At 43.7% G+C, this 20301-nt stretch overlaps 1 protein-coding gene and 1 pseudogene across 1 annotated transcript in view; both read left to right on the plus strand.

The window, feature by feature from the left end:
* The window catches only part of PIBF1 (progesterone immunomodulatory binding factor 1), a 260610-nt gene extending 251356 nt beyond the window's left edge, over positions 1-9254 (plus strand). The window contains exon 18 of the mRNA XM_058437974.1: positions 9159-9254. Coding sequence (XP_058293957.1) covers positions 9159-9203 — 45 coding nt within the window. The 3' untranslated portion in view covers positions 9204-9254. The remainder of the gene's footprint in view (positions 1-9158) is intronic.
* Positions 2377-2849, plus strand: LOC116466515 (26S proteasome non-ATPase regulatory subunit 10-like; annotated as a pseudogene).
* Positions 9255-20301: the final 11047 nt, after the last annotated feature.

Raw genomic sequence — 20301 nt, forward strand, 5'->3', positions numbered from 1 at the left:
GCCTGTAGTCCCAGCTACTCGGGAGGCTGAGGCAGGAGAGTCACTTGAGCCAGGAGGTGGAGGTTGCAGTGAGCCGAGATCTCGCCATTGCACTCCAGCCTGGGTGGCAGAGAAGACTCTTGTCTCAAAATAAATAAATAAATAAAAATTAATAAAAAACAAGGCCAGGTGCATGGTGGCTCACACCTGTAATCCCAGCACTGTGAGAGGCCTAGTAGATGCGTTCTAGTTTGCCCCATGTATCTCTAAAAATGGGGTTCTATAGCTGCGTGTGGTGGCATGCACCTGTAGTCCCAGCTACTTGGGAGGCTGAGATGGAACGTAGAGGCTGCAGTGAGTCGAGATCGCTCCGCTGCACTCCAGCCTGAGCAAAAAGAGTGAAACTCCGTCTCAAAGAAAAAAAAAAAAAAATTGTCAAGAGAGAACCCAACAGGAAGCCTTGTGACAAATGTGAAACATTTCTTTATAAGTTGAAATCAATCACTCTCTGGGTCAGTTATTTCAAATAGCTATAAATAAATTGTTAGGAACATCCAGCTAGATTTTAAAAGGTGATTCTCGGAGCCCTCGCGCCCACCACGCCACCATAATAAAATAAATAAATAAATAAATAAATAAACAACAAAAAAGAAAAAGAAAGAAATTGTACAGGCTTGTGAGCTAATTCACCTTTCACCATCTTACTCCACAGAATAACTAAAGATGAAACCCCCCTTCCCTTTGCAATCTCCATCCCTCCCCCATCCCTGGAGGGGGTGGGAGGAGAAAAAGAATAACCAAAGATTTTTTTCTCATGCCTCTGGCATCCCCCCAGGCTACCAATTTAATAGCACTGTTTCTTTTTAAGTGCTTGTCTTAGTTTAGCCCAAATCATTTGTATTGAAATGACATTGGTCTCAAGTGGTTATTACTTTTCTTCTTACAAATTACTTGTTTAATAATCTATTCTAGTATCTTCATAGAAGTGGATTCAAGCAATAGTGAGAAGCTTCCAAAATCCTGGTCTCTTTCTAACAATGTCACTGAGTTGCTATGTGACCTAGGGAAGGTCACTCTTTTAACCTAGACGTTTCCTTTAAAACAATAAGAAAATTTGATCTACCACTTATTAAGCTCACCGTGCCAACTACCTTTATTTGATTTTTGCCACAATCTATACAGTAAATATTCTCCCTGTTTTACAGATGAGAATACTGAGGCTTAGATACATTTAAAACCTTACCTAAAGTCACTCATTATAAGTGGTGGAGCTGCTGGATATATAGACTGACAGTGGCAAATTTTTACAAACTCCTTATGCTGCGATTGACTTTAGGACACTCTACGGCCATTAACTGTAATCTTATACCAAATGGTACAGCCTAAAAAAATAGACTTGCTTTTTTAGAATTTAAAAAAAAATAGATTTGCTTGAGGATCTAAGTGCTCCCTACTCAACTAAAAGACAGCAATTCCCAAAGTGTTTTTGAAGGAACACTAGTTCCGCCAGTAGCCTCAGGATAAAATAGCTGTACTGTCAAATGTTTGACATACGTTTCATACTACTGTGATTCTTTTGGAGATTTAAAGGGCTCTGCAAAGCGCTTTAGAAAAGAAACTTGTTTAATATTCTTGAGTCACAGAGCTTGAGTTTCCTGAAGCACGTTTAACATAAGCTGTTACAAGGTGGTAAAGTTTTTTGCTTTTTTTTTCTTTTTACTCATTAGTTCTTCAAGAATGTTTATCCAGAGAAACAATGAGATTTAAAAATGTGTATTCTTAGCTGGGCTCAGTGGCTCATGCATGTAATCTCAGCACTTTGGGAGACTGAGGTGGGCGGATCGCTCGAGCCCAGGAGTTCGAGACCATCCTAGGCAACATGGCAAAACCCCATCTCTACCAAAAATAAAAAAATCAGCCAGGCGCCGGGCGCGGTGGCTCACGCTTGTAATCCCAGCACTTTGGGAGGCCGAGGCGGGCGGATCACGAGGTCAGGAGATCCAGACCACGGTGAAACCCCGTCTCTACTAAAAATACAAAAAATCAGCCGGGCGCGGTGGCGGGCGCCTGTAGTCCCAGCTACTCGGAGAGGCTGAGGCAGGAGAGTGGCGTGAACCCGGGAGGCGGAGCTTGCAGTGAGCCGAGATTGCGCCACTGCACTCCAGCCTGGGCGACAGAGCGAGACTCCGTCTCAAAAAAAAAAAAAAAAAAATCAGCCGGGCATGGTGGCACACACCTGCAGTTCCAGCTACTCGGGAGGCTGAGGTGGAAGGATCACCTGAGCCCGGGAGGTCAAGGCTGTGATGAGCCATGATGGTGCCATTGCACTCCAGCCTGGGTAACAGAGTGAGAACCTGTCTCAAAACACACACACACCCGAGTTCCTGGGAAAGCAAAATGGAGGAGTGTGTGTCTAACCTAATGGTCTGCAACCTGGCCTACAGCGGGAAGCTGGAAGAGTTCAAGGAGGGCATTCTGGCCGATAAATCCCTAGCTACTAGAACCGATCAGGACAGCAGAATGGCATTGCACTGGGCATGCTCAGCTGGACATACAGGAACTGTTGAATTTTTGTTGCCACTTGGAGTGCCATTGAATGATAAAGAAGATGCAGGTTGGTCTCCTCTCACATTGCGGCTTCTGCTGGCTGGGATGAGATTGTAAAAGCCCTTCTGGGAAAAGGTGCTCAAGTGAATGCTGTCCATCAAAATGGCTGTACTCCCCTACATTATGCAGCTTCCAAAAATAGGCATGAGATTGCTGTCATGTTACTAGAAGGCAGGGCTAATCCTCATGCTAAGAACCATTATGAGGCTACAGCATTGCACTGGGCAGCAGCCAAGGGGTTTGGTGAGCATCTAGGTTGGTGACACAGCCACATGCCAGAAGAGTGGTGCACCCAACTCCATGGGAACAGAAGCTCCTATGCTCAGGACCCTTCTGGACCTCACCCTGTGTACCTCTTCAGCTGCCCATTCATCTATACCTTTATAATATCCTTTATAATAAACTGGTAAACAAGAAAAAAACACAAACAAACCCAAAAACAAAAAAATTAGCTGGACATGGTGGCACATGCCTATAGTCCCAGCTACTCAGGAGGCTGAGTCAGGAGAATCACTTGAGCCCAGGAGGTCGAGGCTGCAGTGAGCCATGATCACACCAGACCCCTGCGCTCCAGCCTGGGGGATGGAGTAAAACCCTGTCTCAAAAACAGCAACAACAACAACCAACCAACCAACAACAACAAAAAAACAACCAACAACAATAAAAACAAAAACAAAAACAAAAAAACCCCATATATTCTTTTTTTTTTTTTTTTTTTTTTTTGAGACGGAGTCTCGCTCTGTCGCCCAGGCTGGAGTGCAGTGGCGCAATCTCGGCTCACTGCAAGCTCCGCCTCCCGGGTTCACGCCATTCTCCTGCCTCAGCCTCTCCGAGTAGCTAGGACTACAGGCGCCCGCCACCACGCCCGGCTAATTTTTTGTATTTTTAGTAGAGACGGGGTTTCATTGTGGTCTCGATCTCCTGACCTCGTGATCCGCCCGCCTCGGCCTCCCAAAGTGCTGGGATTACAAGCGTGAGCCACCGCGCCCGGCCTAAACCCCATATATTCTTATTTAAATCTCCAAACTGCCTATTCGGATAATGCTTTAATTTTTAAAATAGGCCTACTCTTGTCCTGGTGTGTCCATTATGTGACCTTCACAAACAGCCTAGTTAGGGATGTGCTATTATCCCGATTTTACATTTGCAGGGAAAGGTCTGGAGTTGTTAAGGAATGTACTCAACCCCTTACAGCTGGAGAAAGGTGAAACTGAAACTCAAATACAAATTTTCGCAATCCAAATTCAGTACTCTTTCATTTAACCACCTGTAATGTCTATTTTTCTGCCATCGATCATTTTAAAAGCTTGCTGACATTTTTTAAAACAAGCAATTTTGAGAAAAAGTAAAGGTTATATTAAAAATAAAAGATGACCAGCCGGGCGCGGTGGCTCACGCCTGTAATCCCAGCACTTTGGGAGGCCGAGGTGGGTGGATCTCACCTGAGGTCAGAAGTTCCAGACAGCCCGACCAACATAGTGAAACCCCATCTCTAGTAAAAATACAAAATTAGCCGGGTGTGGTGGCACATGCCTGTAATCCCAGCTACTTGGGAGGCTGAGGCAGGAGAATCGCTTGAACCTGGGAGGCAGAGGTTACAGTGAGCGAAGATCATGCCATTGCACTCCAGCCTGGGCAACAAGAGCGAAATTCTGTCTCAAAAAAAGAATAAATAAAAATAAAGAAATAAATATATGATATATATGATGACCTTTACAACAGTTTTAATAGTAAAAACCGTATTTGGGACTTTTCCCTTTTAACGTTACTCCTCAGCATCAGCAGTTTAGGGTTTGGAATGGAAAACAGGCTATACCTTACTATGTTTGAGCCTTGTGGGAAAACTGATCTGATCCTGGAAACAGCAAATTAGCTCACAGCTATACCTGTTTACCTAGTCAATGTGTGTTTGTTCTGTTTGAAGATACTTCAAAAGTAACAATTGTAAAAGAGATTACTGCTTTGATCAGAAAATCTGAATCCCCTTTGTTGACCATGAATGATTGGTCTTTGTGATGTTAATGTTTCTTTTAAGGAACATCAGATCTGTAAATGCACCTTAATTACAGGCAAGCAGTTTTGGAGGGAATTTGTGACAGCATTTTATGGAAAGTCTTTCCTAGTTCCCCTTCAAATCTAATTATAGTAGAAAGATTGTTTTAGGCCAAGCAGCAAAAAGCTATAATTATTAGTGCTTTCATTAATGTTCATGTAGGTCAAAAAAGTTATCTTATTGAAGAATAAGATTGAAATCTCAAAAATGCTTAATTTTTCCCTATAAAGCACAGAACAACATGCAGAGCCTTAACTGAGATGTCCTTACTAACCTGTTCACCATAATTATGCTGGCAGCTCAGGAGGCTGTTTTACGAACACTTTATATTTAGAAACAGCATATGGGAATCCACAACTCAAACAATCGCTGATTCCCAAATTTATTTATTTATTTATTTATTTATTTATTATTTTTTGAGACAGAGTCCTGCTCTGTCACCCAGGCTGGAGTGCAGTGGCGCGATCTCAGCTCACTGCAAGCTCCGCCTCCTGGCTTGTTCACGCCATTCTCCTGCCTCAGCCTCTCCGAGTAGCTGGAACTACAGGCGCCCGCCACCATGCCCAGCTAATTTTTTGTATTTTTAGTAGAGACGGGGTTTCACCGTGTTAGCCAGGATGGTCTCGATCTCCTGACCTCATGATCCGCCTGCTTTGGCCTCCCAAAGTGCTGGGATTACAGGCGTGAGCCACCGCGCCCGGCCCCCAAATTTATTTTTAAATTTGCAACCAACAGTCCAATTAGAGTACATGAGTACCATATGGAGACAGAAACTTTTTTTTTCAGTTCTGCTATGTTCATTTTATGGTATTAGGCTGAGTTGTTTGTTGTTACACATATATATGTTTTTGTTTGTTTTTGTTTTTGTTTGTTTTTTGTTTTTTGGTTTTGTTTTGTTTTGAGAAGGAGTCTTGCTCTGTCACCAGACTGGAGCACAGTGGCGTGATCTCGGGTCACTGCAACCTCCGCCTCCCAGGTTCAAGCGATTCTCCTGCCTCAGCCTCCTGAGTAGTTGGAACAACAGGCACATGCCACCACGCCCAGCTAATTTTTGTATTTTTAGTAAAGATGGGGTTTCACCGTGTTGGCCAGGATGGTCTTGATCTCTTGACCCTGTGATCCACCTGCCTCAGCCCCCCAAAGTGCTGGGATTACAGGCGTGAGCCACCGTACCCGGCTGAAGACATATGTTAATACAGAATGTGAGATGTTGCTGAAGGAACATGTGAGGAAACAGAATTGCTAAACTGCAGATAGGCTGATTTAGTTAGATATGAGGAAGAATTTCTCAACAGCAGAGTGAAATCTTATGTGGTGGTGGTTTGAAAGTTGCATACTTTATGAAATAGTATGTGGCAAAGCCTGGGCACACAGCAAGGCCTGTTCTAAGAGGAACTTTTCAATTGATTGCATTTGTTACTGTACATGGTAATAAGTCCCAGAATGGGATTTTTCTACTCACCTGGTTACAGTGCTAATAATGACCACCATTCAGCATTGTATACACCAAGTACTTACCAACTGCTACCTTCCAAGGATTTTTTTCAATATTATGTTAACACTTAAACTTATCATTTAAAAAGCTATGAATAGAGCCAGCCTCGCCTGTGTATGAGGAAAAATGATATCTCTGAGGTTTAAAGCATACTGAATTAACACATTCCAAGTCATTTCTTCTTCTTGTTTTTTTTTCCTAATTATGGCAGCAATTAGCTTTGCAGCATTGCATTCATTCCAAACAGCAAGGATGGAAAACAATAATCCTGTTTACCTGAGGCTGGAGAGAGTGTACCTAGCTTTGTTCCCTCCCCAGCCTAATCTAAATGCTTTGCTAGGTGCCATCCCACACAATACAGTTTGACTGAATCACTAGCAAACCCTCTCCCCCACCTGGTTAATTCACTTGTCACTGTAAACCTCTGCAAGGTCAAGAAATAACAGATAACAGGTCATTTCCAACTTAACAAGGTGGCACATTTTACTTATATTCATTTAAAAGATAGAGCCCTCAGATATATGAATACTTGTTTAAAAAAATCGTTCGATCTGTTAAAATTATCACAGGGAAAATAACAAAACTCTCTTGGATTGTTCTTGACAATTAATGGAATAGAAAGGTGGCGATTGTAAATGCTTTTTTTTTGTCTTTGTAGTAATGGAGAAGAGTAAATTATTAAATGGACATGTTATTTACGTTTGAAAAAAAGCTGCATCTCACGCTAGGAAAATAGGTTATAGGCAATTTTGCATTACAATGTGAACATGTCATTAGTTTTAATTTTCCACACCAAAGATTGTAGGGTAATTTGCTTTCATTAGAATGGAGTAGTTTCTCCTCCACATACGTTATCTTTCAAACCTCTATTGCCTCCATGAGAGATTTTAGTTCTTCTTTTCTTAATTTGTAAGAAAAATAGTCTTGATTTTTCTAAGTATCAAAATATTATGGCAAAAGTTTTATTGCATATAACAAGAGCTGAAACACAGGGTGAACACACTGCAAATGTGTCATAACCGTTGCACAATGCCAAATATCATAATATATGAAGGTATACCACCACCATTTGACATGGTTTAGTGTTGTAGGGCACTAAGTGTACACAGTGTATTTCTCTGCTGTAAAATGTAAGCTACTATAGAGGAAGAACAGTAATCAGTTACACATTAACCATAAAAGGTCATTTCTTGCGGCAAATGATATGTTGATCAAGCAATATTTGTCAGTAGACCTGAATCTTACTACTGAATGACTCTCATGAAGAAAACCATTGTCTATGGGACATCATCATATATGCAAATCATCCATTTGTTTGGATGGTTTAAATATCATCAAGTCTTCATCTTTACTTCTATAATGTAACTCACTGACTTTTCAGCTAATCAATCCCTGATGCTACATTTTTCTGTTAACTTACTATGCTGCACATTCAAACAATGATTAATCTCCTAATGTTAACTATGCGATAAGAAAAATATTGAAAGAAAATGAATGACGTATTCATTTGTGTTACAAAATTGTCTATAAACCAGTTTCCCAGCATGAGCTGTGGTTTATTTTCAAACTTAAATAACTTGTCTATGTAACCTTATCTTCCAGGTACTTCCTGCAAACCTCATACATTATGCAATCAAGCCCATAAATATAGGTAGAAGTTAACTTGAATGGCTGAAACAGAGTTAACCACACACATGTAGTTAGAGCGTTATCATTTCTGCCATAAACCTCTCCCTTTTAAGAGATTTACCAAGCTATCATAAAAAATGTGTTATTGCCTGTATCTTTGCAAAACATGAGTTCCTATGAAGTGACTTGCCAGCCTGGGCAACAAAGAGAGACCTTGTCTCTACAAAAAAATTTAAAAATTAGCCAGACACAGTGGTATGCGCCTGTAGTCCTTGCTACACTCAGGAGGCTGAGGCAAGAGGATTGCTTGAGCCCAGGAGTTCCAGGCTGCAGTGAACTATGATTGCGCCACTGCACACCAGCTTAGGTACCAAAGAAAGACCCCATCTTAAAAAAAATGTGGGCCGGGCGCGGTGGCTCACGCTTGTAATCCCAGCACTTTGGGAGGCCGAGGCGGGCGGATCACAAGGTCAGGAGATCGAGACCACGGTGAAACCCCGTCTCTACTAAAAATACAAAAAAAAAAATTAGCCGGGCGTGGTGGCGGGCGCCTGTAGTCCCAGCTACTTGGAGAGGCTGAGGCAGGAGAATGGCGTGAACCCAGGAGGTGGAGCTTGCAGTGAGCCGAGACCGGGACAGACGAGACCTCTCAAAAAAAAAAAAAAAGAAAAAAAAAGAATTTGCTTGGTTTTTTTCTGTCGCCCAAGCTGGAGTTCAGTGGCACGATCTTGGCTCACTGCAAGCTCTGCCTCCCAGGTTCAAACGCTTCTCTTGCCTCAGCGTCCTGAGTAGCTGGGACCACAGGAGCTCACCACCACATCTGGCTAATTTTTGTATTTTTAGTAGAGACAGGGTTTTACCATATTGGCCAGCTGGTCTCAAACTCATGACCTTGTGATCTACCTGCCTCAGCCTCCCAAAGTGCTGGGATTACAGGTGTGAGCCACCGCACCCAGCTGACTTGGCTTCTTAAACATTAAACATACTGGACTTTGTTGCTACATGTCACAATGGCCAGTGTGTTTGTATACTGATATCACTGAATTGAGGTGGCACTGGTATTAAGTATCCTCTCTTTAGTTTTTCTAAATTTCTGAAAAATTAACATATTATAACTCCAATGATGACATATTACCAGGATCATACAAACAAATGCATTAAACCACCCCACCAAACAAACAAGGCGAAGCGTGAAATAGGATGCTTTATGAAGGAAAAAAATGAATAGACTTAATCAAATATTCATGGTGAGAGGGATAGAGATTTTCCAGAGACATATCAACCGAAAATAATTGGGCAGGAAAATTGAAAGGATCAGACTTTCTTTTGTAAGTTGACTTTGTGAAATGCTACAAAGCAAGCATCACATTGATCATTCTGCTGGTTCCTTTTCAGGCGCTGCTGCCAGCAGCTTTGTATCTTGCAGCATATGTGGAGTAGATTAAGAAACTAAACTCTAGTTATTGTGAGGTTCTAACATTTTTTAAACAGGTAAACACAAGGCCTCTCTTTCTCGTTGTATCTTTATTTTATTTTATTTGTATTATTGTTTTTAAATTTATTATTCTTTTTTTTTTTTTTTTTGAGACGGAGTCTCGCTCTGTCGCCCAGGCTGGAGCACAGTGGCGCAATCTCAGCTCACTGCAAGCTCCGCCTCCCAGGTTCATGCCATTCTCCTGCCTCAGCCTCTCGAGTAGCTGGGACTACAGGTGCCTGCCACCACGCCCGGCTAATTTTTTGTATTTTCAGTAGAGACGGGGTTTCACCGTGTTAGCCAGGATGGTCTCGATCTCCTGACCTCATGATCCACCTGCCTCGGCCTCCCAAAGTGCTGGGATTACAGGCGTGAGCCACCGCGCCCAGCCTTATTATTCATTTTTTAAAATAGAGACAAGGTCTTGCTATGTTGGCCTGGCTGGTCTCAAACTCGTGGCCTCAAGCAATCCTCTTGCCTCAGCCACCGAAACTGCTGGGATTACAGGTGTGAGTCGCTATGTCTGGCCCATTTATTGATTTATTTTTTATAGACAGGATCTTGCTTTCTCACCCAGCCCAAGTGCAGTGGTGAGATCATAGTTTACTGCAGCCTCAACCTCCTCGGTTCAAGAGTTCCTCCCCCCTCAGCCTCATAAGTAGCGGTGACTACATGGATTTTTCATTATTACAAACACCGTCTGGCTAATGTAAAACCTTCTTTTTTTAGATGGAGTCTTGCTCTTGTAACCCAGGGTGGAGTGCAATGGCACAATCTCAGCTCACTGCAACCTCCGCCTCCTGGGTTCAAGCTATTCTCCTGCCTCGGCCTCCCTAGTAGCTGGGATTACAGGGACCTGCCACCACGCCTAGCTAATTTTTGTATTTTTAGTAGAGACGGGGTTTTGCCGTGTTGGCCAGGCTGGTCTCGAACTCCTGACCTCATAATCTGCTTGCCTTGGCCTCCCAAAGTGCTGGGATTACAGGCATGAGCCACTGCGCCCGGTCTTATTTTCTATGTTTCTGTCATGGAAGCCTGAGGGTCATGGAGTGGAAGGTTACAGGAGTGAGTCAAAAAATATGAGTTCAAATTCTTCAGTGCCCTTCTCAGAAACTATATCTTCTGGATTTTCATAGTATCTGTTTGTTTGGTTGTTTTTTTCTAGGATTTTCATAGTATGCCTAACCTTTGACCTTTTTTTTTTTTTTTTTTTTTTTTTTTTAAGAGACCGGGTATCGCTGCATTGCCAGACTGGAATGCAGTGGCTATTCACAGGAGAAATTATTGTCCACTGCAGCCACATGCTCCTGGGCTCAAGCAATACTCCTGCCCAGCCTCCTGAATAGCTGGAACTACAGGTGTGGGCCACGTGCCTGGCTCTTATGCTTAACCTTTTAAGACTTTTGGTCCCATAGCGCTCACTGGCACAGTTCATGTCCCTTAGCAGGCCCTTCGTAAATTTTATTGAATAATGGGATTACATTTCTTCAAAAATTGAAAGCGTCTATTAGAATACAAGAATCCTTTGGTTCTTTTCAGACCAATAAATTCTATGAATGCCAGCTTATCTCCCTAGTAGGAATTTGTGAAGTGAAGCTACTTTGTGCATGGAACTGCCAGTGCTTAAGAATAAGAATACTGATATCTGAAGGATTCTCTTAGGACTAAGTAGCAACCGCCCTCCCTGTCTGCTAGATAAGCCCCACAGCAGGGAGGGACCCTCCCAAGTAGCTGGGACTACAGGCATGTGTCACCACACCCAGCTAATTTTTGTATTTCTAGTAGAGACAAGGTTTCACCATCTTGGCCAGGCTGGTCTTGAACTCCTGACCTCATGATTCACCCGCCTGGGCCTCCCAAAGTGGTGAGATTACAGGCGTGAGCCACTGTGCCCAGCCTAAAGATCTTCTTGTGTCAGTATAGATATAGCCACTTTATTCTGTTAAAATTGCTGAATAGGCCGGGTGCTGTGGCTCATGCCTGTAATCCCAGCACTTTGGGAGGCTGAGGCAGGCAGATCACGAGGCCAGGAGTTCAAGACAAACCTGGCCAACATGGTGAAACCCCATCTCTACCAAAAATACAAAAATTAGCTGGGCGTGGTGGCACGTGCCTGTAATCCTAGCTACTTGGGAGGCAGAGGCAGGAGAATCGCTTGAATCTGGGAGGCGGAGGTTGCAGTGAGCCGGGACCGTGCCACTGCACTCCAGCCTGGTGGCAGACCCAGACTCCATCTCCAACAAAAAAAAATTGCTGAATAGTAGTACATGGTGTGGATGTACTAGAGTTTACTTAATCATTTACTTGATCATTACATACTTACTGTTGGATATTTAGATGGCTGCTGATTTTTCATTATTACAAACATGCTGCAATAAACATTCTGCTATGCCATCTTTGTGCACATTTGAATAATTTTGAGGAACTAATTCTTAAAAATGGAATGTCAAAGTGTATGACACTTTTATGTGTGTGTGTGTGTGTGTGTGTGTGTATATATATTTTTTTTTATTTTTTATTTTTGTAAAGATGGAGTTTTGCCCATGTTGCTCAGGCTGGTCTCAAACTCCTGAGCTCAAGCAATTCACCCACCTCAGCCTCCCAAAGTGCTAGGATTACAGGTGTGAGTCAACACACCCAGCCGAAATTTTATATTTAATAGATCCATGAAATTACCCTCTGTACAGATACATATTTTACAAAGTCCACAAGAAGTTATATTTTTACTGACATTATGAGACTTTCAGTTTCCTCTATATCCTCCTGGAATCTTTCTCATTTTTGTACATCAGTTGAACAAAATGCTATTCCATTACTGTTTTAATTTACATTTTCCTGATACTCGGGGGTTGAAAATCTTTTCATATGTTTATTGGCCACTTGTATGTCCTTTTTGTGAATTGCCTATTTACTCCTATTGCCTAATGTTTTGTTTGTTGGATTATCTTTCTTTTTTTATTTGAGAGGGAGTTTTGCTCTTGTTACCCAGGCTGGAGTGCAATGGCATGATCTTGGCTGACCACAACCTCCGCCTCCTGAGTTCAAGCAATTCTCCTGCCTCAGCCTCCCAAGTAGCTGGGATTACAGGCACCCACCACCACACCCGGCTAATTTTTTTTTTTTTTTTCTGAGATGGAGTCTCGTTCTGTCACCAGGCTGGAGTGCAGTGGTGCGATCTCAGCTCACTGTAACTTCCACCTCCTGGGTTTAGGTGATTCTCCTGCCTCAGCCTCCCTAGTAGCTGGGATTACAGGCAGGTGCCACCACACCCAGCTGATTTTTTTGTATTTTTAGTAGAGACGGCGTTTCACCATGTTGGCCAGGATGGTCTCAATCTCTTGACCTTGTGATCTGCCCGCCTCAGCCTCCCAAAGTGCTGGGATTACAGGCATGAGCCACTGCGCCTGGCTAATTTTTGTATTTTTAGTAGAGACAGGGTTTCTCCATGTTGGTCAGGCTGGTCTCGACCTCAGGTGATCCACCCGCCTCAGCCTCCCAAAGTGCTGGGATTACATGCGTGAGCCACCATGCCTGGCCAGATTATCTTTTTCTTTAAATAGCTTTTTAAAGAATGTCTTTTGTGATTGTGAATATTAATCTTTTGCTGCAAATAATTTCTCCTAGTCACTATTTTGGGAACTTGAGGGTAGAGGGGTCACTTGTCTTTTAACTTTTTTTTTTTTTGGCAGGGGACAGACTCTCACTCTGTCACCCAGGCTGGAGAGACTGGTGAGATCACAGCTCACTGTAGCCTCAACCTGATAGGCTCAAGCAATCCTCCTGCCTCAGCCTCTCAAGTAGCTGGGACTACAGGCATGAGCCACTGCACCTGGCTATGTCTTTTAACTTTATGATCACACAGATTCACAAGACTTTCCATTATGTTAGAAATTCTCCTGGACTTTATTACATAAATTATTTACACAGCATGGAGAAATCTGATTTGATCCATTTACGGGATAATTGTTCTCATCAATTTATCTAATCTGTGTTGAACCCTAAGCACCATGCCAGTTCTTGCCGGGAATTCCCTCCGCTTTCCTCCTATCTACCGTTTTGCAGTTTGCAGAGTCTTGTGCTTTCTTTAAGGGTTAATCCAAGTATCAAAGTCCACAGTGATCTCTCTCTTCCTGGTTCACCATGCATTTGGGACATGATAAAGTTTTGTATTTTGCATGTGTATATATTTTAACTTAAACTAGATGGGATTCTATTCAACTGAAGCAGCTTCGTTTTTATCTGGACTCTCAGTGTTTTTACTCATAGGAGTTCAGTACGTATCAGTTGGTTGTTTTAAAAATACTTTATCACAGGAAAATCTTCAATGACTCCTTTCTCCCTCATACACACACGCTGTGGGCAATTTGCATCGGCATCTCTTCAATCATCCTTTGTGTGTGCTCTGTCTTCTGTTGCCATGTGCCATTAGGCCACCCTGCTCATTATGTCTGGGATTCCAAACCTCAACAATAATGTTGTGAACAATGTTAAGGATCTCATTTCTACTCTGGAGGCTGAGGCAGGAGAATGGTGTGAACCCAGGAGGTGGAGCTTGCAGTGAGCCGAGATCACGCCACTGCACTCCAGCCTGGGTGACAGAGGGAGACTCTGTCTCAAAAAAAAAGAAAAAAAAAAGGATCCCATTTCCTCAAAATGTTCTGGTGGCATAAAAAGAAGAATCTAGTATTTTTCACATTTGAAAGATATATCTTTAAAGTCCAACTGGTGCCTGGTGTGGGTCTTTATTTCATGCTACCTCAGATCTGCCTTCTCAAACACATTGCAGTGCGCAATGTCGGGATTTAACAGTGGCCCCACTCTGATCAAACCCCATGGTCCTTGACAGCAGGTTTTTTGGCTTTTCAAAATTAAACCCGGGTCGGGCATGGTGGCTCACGCCTGTAATTCCAGCACTTTGGGAGGCCAAGGCGGGTGGATCACAATGTCAGGAGTTCAAGACCAGCCTGGCCAACATAGTGAAACCTCATCTCTACTAAAAATGCAAAAATTACCCAGGCATGGTGGCACATGGCTGTAGTCCCAGCTACTTGGGAGGCTGAGGCAGGAGAATCGCTTGAACCCGGGAGGTAGAGGTTGCAGTGAGCCTAGATCGCACCACTGCACTCCAGCTTGGGCAACAGAGTGAGACTTCGTCTCAAAAAAAAAAAACAAAAACAAAAACAAAAAAAACCTAATCAAAACTACATTAAAATAAAATTGATATTTTATTGTTTGAATTGTGCATATTATTACCACTGCCTCTACTATGTTTACCTTTTTTTTTTTTTTTTTTTTGGGACGGAGTCTTGCTCTGTCACCCAGGCTGGAGTGCAGTGGCGTGATCTCGGCTCACTGCAAGCTCTGCCTCCCGGGTTCAAGCAATTCTCCTGCCTCAGCCTCCCAAGTAGCTGGGACTATAGGCGCCTGCCACCACACATGGCTAATTTTTTGTATTTTTAGTAGAGACAGAGTTTCACTGTGTTAGCCAGGATGGTCTCAATCTCCCGACCTCGTGATCTGCCCACCTCGGTCTCCCAAAGTGCTGGGATTACAGGCGTGAGCCACCGCGCCCGGACGGATCTTTCCTGTCCCCCAGGCTGGAATGGCCGACCGGCTCACCCAACTCACCTCTGGTTCACCCATTCTCTGCCTCACCAGGCGCCCGCCAACACGCCCGGCTAATTTTTTGTGTGTGTTTTTAGTAGAGACGGGGTTTCACCGTGTTAGCCAGGATGGTCTCGATCTCCTGACCTCGTGATCCGCCCACCTCAGCCTCCCAAAGTGCTGGGATTACAGGCTTGAGCCACCGCACCCGGCACCTCAGCCTTCTTAGTAGCTGGGATTACAAGTGCCCACTATGACACCCAGCTAATTTTTTTGTATTTTTAGTGGAGATGGGGTTTCACCATGTTGGCCAGGCTGGTCTCAAACTGCTGACCTCAAGTGAGCCACCTGCCTTGGCCTTCCAAAGTGCTGGGATTATAGGCATGAGCCACCGCGCCCAGCCTATCCTAATATTTTTTAAAGACAAAGGCAGTAATGTTCTTTCTGACATTTTCATTTAAAGCTCTGGAGCCTCGTGTCTGTGTGTGTGTGTGTGTGTGTGTGTGTGTGTTGTCTTCATTCACATACATTCAAAGCATTTAGTGTGCTACACGGCAGAAACTGCACCATGGGAGTAGAATAAAAACAAGTTTGATAATGGTGGTAACTGTGGTGGCACCTAAGACATCGAGGCCATCATGACAGAGAAATGACGAGTCCATGAAGACAAAGGAAAGGGATGTGTTTGAACTGAGATGGAATTGCTTGTGTGGATTAGTGCTGGGTTTTCTTCAAGTTAACTCTCAACCTTCTATAAATACAAATCCTCGAAGACCAGTCCTAGACAGCAGAATTTCATCTGTTAAAGTCCTCAAACGTTTATTCCTTTTATTGTTTTTAGTTTTATTTCAAAAGGATTTCAAACCTACAGAAAAAGTTGCAAGAATAATACAAAGAATTCCCATTCTTTTTCTTTTTTTGAGTCGAAGTCTTGCTCTGTCGCCCACACTGGAGTGCAATGGCACAATCTCAGCTCACTGCAACCTCTGCCTCCCAGGTTCAAGCGATTCTCCTGCCTCAGCCTCCCGAGTAGCTGGGATTACAGGCACACACTACCATATCTGGCTAAACTTTTTTTTTTTTAAGAATTCCCATATACGTTCATCCTGATTTGCCAATCATTAATATTTTGCCACATCTGCCTCTCTCTCTGTATATCTGTTTCTGTGTCTGTTTATATCTCTCAGTATGCATATAATACACTCTCATAGACACTCACACACACAGACTTTTCTCCTGATTTATAGTTAATTGCTCACATCATGGCCTTTACCTCCTTTGAATAATCAGGGTGTGTATCCTTAAAAAAAAGGATATTCTCTTATATAACTAGTTATTTTTATTTTGTTTGTTTGTTTGGTGGTTTTTTTTTTTTTTTTTTTTTTTGAGACAAAGTCTCACTGTTGCCCAGGCTGGAGCGCAGTGGCACGATTTCGGCTCTCTGCAAGCTCTGCCTCCCAACTTCAAGCAATTCTCCTGTTTCAGCCTCTGGAGTAGCTGGGATTACAGGCACCCACCCCTACTCCCGGCTAATTTTTGTATTTTTTAGTACAGGCGGGGTTTCACCATGTTGGCCAGGCTGGTCTTGAGCTCCTGACCTCAAGTGATCCACCCACCACACACTCCCAAAGTGCCTAGATTACAGGCATGAGCCACCGTGCCCAGCCCTCTTACACAACTAGTCATATTGTCAAGTTCAGTTATGTAGCATTGGTTTATTGTCTAATATACAGTTTATACTCAAATTTTGCTAATAACTCCAAAATATTTATTGTGCTCCTCATCTAAACCAAACCCAGGATTACCCATTTCTTTAAAAAGGAACAGTGCCTGTCCGGGCCTGGTGGCTTACACCTGTAATCCTAGCACTTTGGGGGCAGATGGATCACCTGAGGTTAGGAGTTCAAGACCAGCCTGACTAACATGGCGAAACTCTGTCTTTACTAAAAATACAAAAATTAGCCAGGTGTGGTGGTGCGTGCCTGTAATCCTAACTACTTGGGAGGCTGAGGCAGGAGAATCACTTGAACCCGGGAGGCAGAGGTTGCAGTGAGCTCACTCCACTGCACTCCAGCTTGGGCGACAGAGGGAGACTCTGTCTCACAAAAACAAACAAACAAACAAACAAACAAACAAAACAAAACAGTCCCTGAACTTTTCTTTTTCTCTTACGACATCTACATTTTTTCAAAGAGTGGAGGCCGCTCATGTATAGAATGTTCCTCAATTGGGGTTTGTCTTATCTCTCTTCATGATAAGATTCAGGTTACACATTTTTTTGTAGAAATTTATGTACATAAATTCCTCATTATTTCTCAGTTCACATCAGGATATTGATTTTGCATTCTTCTCAGTTCACACTGGGAAACTCATAATGCGGCAAACTCATAATGTGACAAGGACAAACTCAGTTTGTCCTTTTTTAAAAAAAAAACTTTCATTAGAGAGATAGTATTTCACTCTGTTGCCTAGGCTAGAGCGCAGTGGTGTGATCTAAGCTCACTGCAGCCTTGAACTTCTGGGCTTAAGTGAACTTCCTGCCTTAGCCTCCCAAGTAGCTCGGACTACAGGTGCACACTACCGTGCCTGGCAATTTTTTTTTTTTTGGTTTATTTTTTGTAGAGATTAGATCTCAGCATGTTGTCCAGGCTGGTCTTGAATTCCTAGACTCAAGCAATCCTCCTGCCTCAGCCTCTCAAAGCATTAAGATTACAGGCATGAGCTACTGCACCCAGCCAGTTTGTCCTGTTGATGGTGATGTTGATTTTGATCATTTGTTTAAGGTAGCTAGGCCAGGCTCTTCCATTGTTAGCATTTGTTTCCATTGAAATTAATACCTCATCTATGGGGGAAATACCTTAAGACTGTGTAAATGTAGCCTGTTCCTCTTCTGAATTTCATCCAGTCATTTTAGTATCCATTGATTCTTGCATGAATTAATTAATACTACGATGGTTGCAAAATGGTGACTTTTCTTTTTCTTTTCTTTTTTTTTTTTTTTGAGATGGGGTCTTGCTCTGTCGCCAGGCTGGAGTGCAGTAGTGTGATCTCAGCTCACTGCAGCCTCCCTGGTTCAAGTAATTCTCCTGCCTCAGCCTCCTGATTAGCTGGGATTACAGGCACGTGCCACCACGACCAGCTAATTTTTGTATTTTTAGTAGAGACAGGGTTTCACCATGTTGGCCAGGATGGTCTTGATCTCTTGACCTCGTGATCCGCCTGCCTTGGCCTCCCAAAGTGCTGGGATTACAGGCGTGAGCCATTTTTCTAACTCTACTATTTCTTCTTCTATTTTTAGTTGACATTCTATCACATTTTTATTTTTTAATTTAATTACTTTGAAACAGGGTCTTGTTCTGTCACCCAGGCTGGAGTGCAGTGGTGTGATCATCATAGCTCACTGAAGTGTTGACCTCCCAAACTCAAGCGATCCTCCCAACCTTAGCTTCCTGAGTAGCTGGGACTATAGGCAAATGCCACCAGCCTGACTAATTTATTTATTTTTATTTTGGAGAGATGGGGTCTCACTATATTGCCCAGGCTGGTCTTGAACTTTTGAGCTCAAGCGATCCTCCCGCCTGGGCCTCCCAAAATGCTGGGATCACAGGCATGAGCCATTGGGCCTAACCTCAAACTTCTATTTTTAATTTTACCTCTTATGTCTATTATGAATAAGATGGGGTTCACTGAGTATCGATTGCCTATTTTGTGTGGGACTCTAGGAAGCATCAGGAGGAACACAAAGATGAGATCATTTGTTCCCTACAGGGCCACTCGATTTGTTGGGGGCAACAGGCATAAGGCAGATGGTGAGAAGTGCTTTACTGGGGATACAAAGGGAAAGAGAAGAAACCAACAGAGAGGGTAATTCTTTCTGGGGGTGACCCTGGGAGAAAGGTAGGCTTACAGCCGGGCCTTGTGGTATACATGGTCTCACTCTGTCTCCCAGGTTGGAGTGCAGTGGCGTGACTTCGGTTCACTGCAGCCTCTGCCTCCCAGGCTCAAGCAATTCTCCTGCTTCAGCCTCCTGAGTAGCTGGGACCAAAGGTGCGTGCCACCGCACCCAGCTAATTTTTGTATTTTTAGTAAGAGACGGGGTTTTGCCAAGTTTGCCAGGCTGGTCTTAAATTCCTGACCTCAAGTGATCCACCCACCTCAGCCTCCCAAAGTGCTGGGATTATGGGCGTGAGTCACCAGGCCCAGCCTGAGACTGGGTAATTGATAAAGGAAAAAGGTTTAATGGACTCAGAATTCCACATGGCTGGGGAGGCCTCACAGTCATGGCAGAAGATCAAGGAGGAGCAAAGAGACTTCTTACATGGTGGCGGGCAAGAGACAGCTGGTGCAGGGGGAACTCCCCTTTATAAAACCATCTGATCTCATGAGACTTATTCACTATTACAAAAAACAGTACGGGAAAGACCCGTTCCCATGATTCAATTACCTCCCACTGGGTTTCTCCCACGACATGTGGGAATTATGGGAGCTACAATTCAAGATGAGATTTAGGTGGGGACACAGCCAAATAATATCAATGATGTATGTATTCAAAGAAAGGCATTAGAGTTGGAGGGAACCCAAGGGGCTTTTGGGAAATTACAAATAATCCAAAGGGTTAGAGCCTAAGGTTCATGGGAGAAGAGCAGGGGAGGGATAGTGAGATACAAAGTTGGGAAGATAGAGTGGGGTCAGCACAACGTCCCAGACTGAGGAGTTTGAACTTCCTTCCTCACTGAGGAAAGCAATGAAACATATCTGAGAAGCAGGGTTACCTATCAGGTGATGCTTACAGTGCTTAGGGCAGGGACTATATCTTATTCATCTTTGTATTTCTTTTTTTTTTTTTTTTTTTCGAGACGGAGTCTCTCTCTGTCGCCCAGGCTGGAGTGCAGTGGCGTGATCTCGGCTCACTGCAAGCTCCGCCTCCCGGGTTCATGCCATTCTCCTGCCTTAGCCTACTCGGGACTACAGGTGCCCATCACCACGCCCGGCTAATTTTTTCTTTTTTTTTTTTCTTTTTTTTTTTTTTGAGACGGAGTCTCGCTCTGTCGCCCAGTCTGGAGTGCAGTGGCGCAATCTCGGCTCACTGCAAGCTCTGTCTCCCGGGTTCACGCCATTCTCCTGCCTCAGCCTCTCCGAGTAGCTGGGACTACAGGCGCCCGCCACCACGCCCGGCTAATTTTTTTTGTATTTTTAGTAGAGACGGGGTTTCACCGTGGTCTCGATCTCCTGACCTCGTGATCCACCCGCCTCGGCCTCCCAAAGTGCTGGGATTACAAGCGTGAGCCACCGCGCCCGGCCTAATTTTTTCTATTTTTAGTAGAGACGGGGTTTCACCGTGTTAGCCAGGATGGTCTCCATCTCCAGACCTTGTGATTCACCCGCCTCGGCCTCCCAAAGTGCTGGGATTACAGGCGTGAGCCACCGCGCCCGGCTCATCTTTGTATTTCTAAGACGTGC

This window comes from Hylobates moloch, unplaced genomic scaffold (genome assembly GCF_009828535.3).
Source record: "Hylobates moloch isolate HMO894 unplaced genomic scaffold, HMol_V3 SCAFFOLD_4, whole genome shotgun sequence".
Taxonomy (NCBI): domain Eukaryota; kingdom Metazoa; phylum Chordata; class Mammalia; order Primates; family Hylobatidae; genus Hylobates; species Hylobates moloch.